Raw genomic sequence first — 2,914 nt, 5'->3', positions numbered from 1 at the left:
TGCGAGAAAGTTACGGTCATAACAATAATAAAAAAAAAATTAGGACTTTTCCCAATTAAACGTTAAAAATTTAGGATTTTTATAATATTAGTCCTAAAACCATTTAAGATATTATATAACCATTTAAGATATTATATGCATTTAGATATGTTCCGACGACTTCTCATTTTAGTAGTTGGATAAGCTCACTTTCCTAACTTCAAGCCGTTACTTATGTATTAAGTCAAAACAAAACATCCATAACATTTAAGGTATTGGATTGATTCATGTCTTAATTAATAAATTAAATCCATTAACTAAAAGAACAATACATAGCAAATACATAGCGAATTGATGCTATTATTAACATTTAGAAGTCACATTCTTGATGAGATCAAGCAGTCTCCCGCATACAATTGACGAAAATACCCCTTCCGCCTCCAACAAATTCATAAACCCCTCTACTTCTTCCAATTTCCCTCCTCTTTCCAAATACTCCAAAACAATCACAAGTTTATTCTTCATTCCTTCCTCATACTGCAAAACCCGAAAACCCCGTGTCGCACTCTTCATCGCTTCAACACCTTCCAAAACTCGATTACCCTCAAAATACCCGATCATTAAACAAAACCACGTACGAAAAGTAGGCGTACCCCCTTTCTCAATTCCACATTTTATAACATCCTCCGCTTTTCCTAAATCGCCCTTCTTAACATAACAATCAATCAAATCATCTATTACTCGGAAATCATACGACAAATCTCTCGTTTCCCATTCTTTAGAAATCACCTCCGCTCCTTCAATATCGTCAAATTTCAACAACGATCTTATCATGTTTCTATATCCCGTATTATATATCGTCTCCTTCTTTAAAATATTCCAAATTCGATAAACTTCATCTTTTTCCCCTAATTCTGCATACATTTTAAGCACCGTATTGAGCGTTTTATATTTATCCTTATTCCCAATCGCCAATTTTTCGACCTTTTTCAATAATTCAAAACCTTTTTCAACTAACCCGACTTTCAAAAACGCATTTGTTGCAATATTATACGTGTCACAATCCATATCGACACGGGGATCGGCTTCCATTATTTCCATGGTTTTATTTAACCCTTCGGTGTTACGAGTAGCTGCGTAAAAGTTTAACCGAAGGGCGTATGAGTATTTGTCTCCGTGAATCCCTTTTGTTTCCATTTCGTGAAACAACGCGTCCATTTTTTGGTAGTTTTTGACACTGTAATAAATCCGCGACAAGATATTGTAAGGTAAAGGAGTTGTGAGACCCATGTCACGTAACTTGTGCATTATGGTTTCGGCTTTATCTACGGATTTTTCTTGAGAATAGATGTTGAGAAGGGCGATATCGACCTGAAAGCCTTTGAATATTTGTGAGATGTTGTTGTAGAATTCTTCGGCTTTTTGTAAGCCGTGAACTTTATATATCAAATGCAGCCTGCTCATAATGTCGCCTTTTGTAGGGGGTATGTATCGTTTATCAGTCATCCACTCTGATATCTGCAGAAAAAAATACAAACCCAATTGAGACTTGATCTAAAATATTGAATTTTATATGTTTGTTGTGCAATATTAAATGTTGTTTATTGTTGGGCAAAATGTGTGAATAAGTTCGGTATCAAGTTCGAATCTAGAACTGTGTAGTGGAATTGGAATATGAGGAGATTAGAATTAGAACCTCAAGAGCATGTTTGAATCTGTTATACTTCTTCAAGGATTTGATGATGTTATTTAGAGAATCTTGATCTACTTTCCTCCCTTCTCTGACCCATTGATCAAGGACTGGTACAATCGAAATGTCGGGATCACCCACTGGTGAGATTCTTCTGTATAGTGATAACATGGGTGCGTTTTTGTTCGGGAATGATGGTGATCTACTTGACGAATTCTTGTTGTTTCTTTCGGTAATCAATGATGGTGCTGCGTGCGAGGGCAATTTGCTTGACGATGAACTAAAGAAATTCTTTAAGGCATTTCGACAAACACCTTGTGTGCGTGAAGTTAAATGAAAAAGCTTCATAGTATCGGTATAGAATTGGTCTGGGGGTTTATGGCGTCCGTGAATTTGAAACTTCAAATTATGAATATTTTGATCGGGCCTCTGTTGGGCCCAAACCAAGGCTTATTGGTCCAATTACGAAACATCAACTTTGGGTTTCTTCATGAAATTTTATTTATCTAAAATAAAATCATATGCATCACACTTGTGCAGCAAGACGTGATCACATTCAATGTTCAAGTTAAATAAGGTACAAAAATTAAAGACCATTTTGTTATGAGAAATTATGTTTACTCCAAAAGTTATTTATTTTTTACAGAATTCAACAAGACGATATTGTTATGAGAAATTTTGTTTACACCAAAAGTTATTTATTTTTTACACAATTCAATAAAAAACCAAATATTTTCTATAAAATGAATAAAATCTATCGAAAAGTTATTATGTGTTTTATACATAAATGAATTCAATGAAATCAGAAATTATTTATTGATTTTTTATTTTATTTTATTTTTCTATTTTTCATTGTAATTATAATTTATTTTATAATCATTTGGAATTGTATTTAACACTTAGATTTACCTGAACAGATGTACATTTTTATGGTTCTTTTTTATTTGTGTTCGAGTTTAAGGGAATACTCAACATAATTTTTTTGAAAGATTTTACAAGTATTTAGCTTTTAATTTTTAAGAAAAACTTGAATTAAATAAAAGTTTTTCGTTTGGGTTTATGAGTTTAATGATTTTATTTTAAACAAAAAACTAATAATCGAAAAACTATTTCATTTCATTTTTGTGGGCTTTTAACTTTTAATTTTTGGGTGTTTTGTGAGTGAAAGATGAAAAATTATATAAAGTTTGTAGTCAAAAGCTAAAAGCTATTAAAAAAACAATTTGAATTAGTTTTGGATCATGA

General features: G+C 32.2%; 1 protein-coding gene across 1 annotated transcript; it reads right to left on the bottom strand.

The window, feature by feature from the left end:
• Positions 1–240: 240 nt before the first annotated feature.
• Positions 241–2,262, bottom strand: LOC111892697 (pentatricopeptide repeat-containing protein At2g20710, mitochondrial). The gene is made up of 2 exons (XM_023888753.3): positions 1,676–2,262; positions 241–1,497 (listed from the first exon to the last, which is right to left on the bottom strand). Exons 1-2 carry the CDS (start codon positions 2,015–2,017, stop codon positions 343–345), a joined length of 1,497 nt encoding a protein of 498 aa, XP_023744521.1. The 5' UTR covers positions 2,018–2,262; the 3' UTR covers positions 241–342.
• Positions 2,263–2,914: the final 652 nt, after the last annotated feature.

Source organism: Lactuca sativa, chromosome 7, assembly GCF_002870075.4.
Source record: "Lactuca sativa cultivar Salinas chromosome 7, Lsat_Salinas_v11, whole genome shotgun sequence".
NCBI classification, from domain to species: Eukaryota; Viridiplantae; Streptophyta; class Magnoliopsida; order Asterales; family Asteraceae; genus Lactuca; species Lactuca sativa.
Note: the sequence above shows the minus strand (reverse complement) of the source record. Positions and strands in the feature narration are given on the sequence as shown.

Bases quoted from the DNA above. Each gene is read 5' to 3' on its own strand.
- LOC111892697 (XM_023888753.3), bottom strand. From the start codon at position 2,017: ATGAAGCTTTTTCATTTAACTTCACGCACACAAGGTGTTTGTCGAAAT. The intron at 1,498-1,675 runs GTTCTAATTCTA...TTTTTTCTGCAG, and splicing joins GATTCAAACATGCTCTTGAG to ATATCAGAGTGGATGACTGA.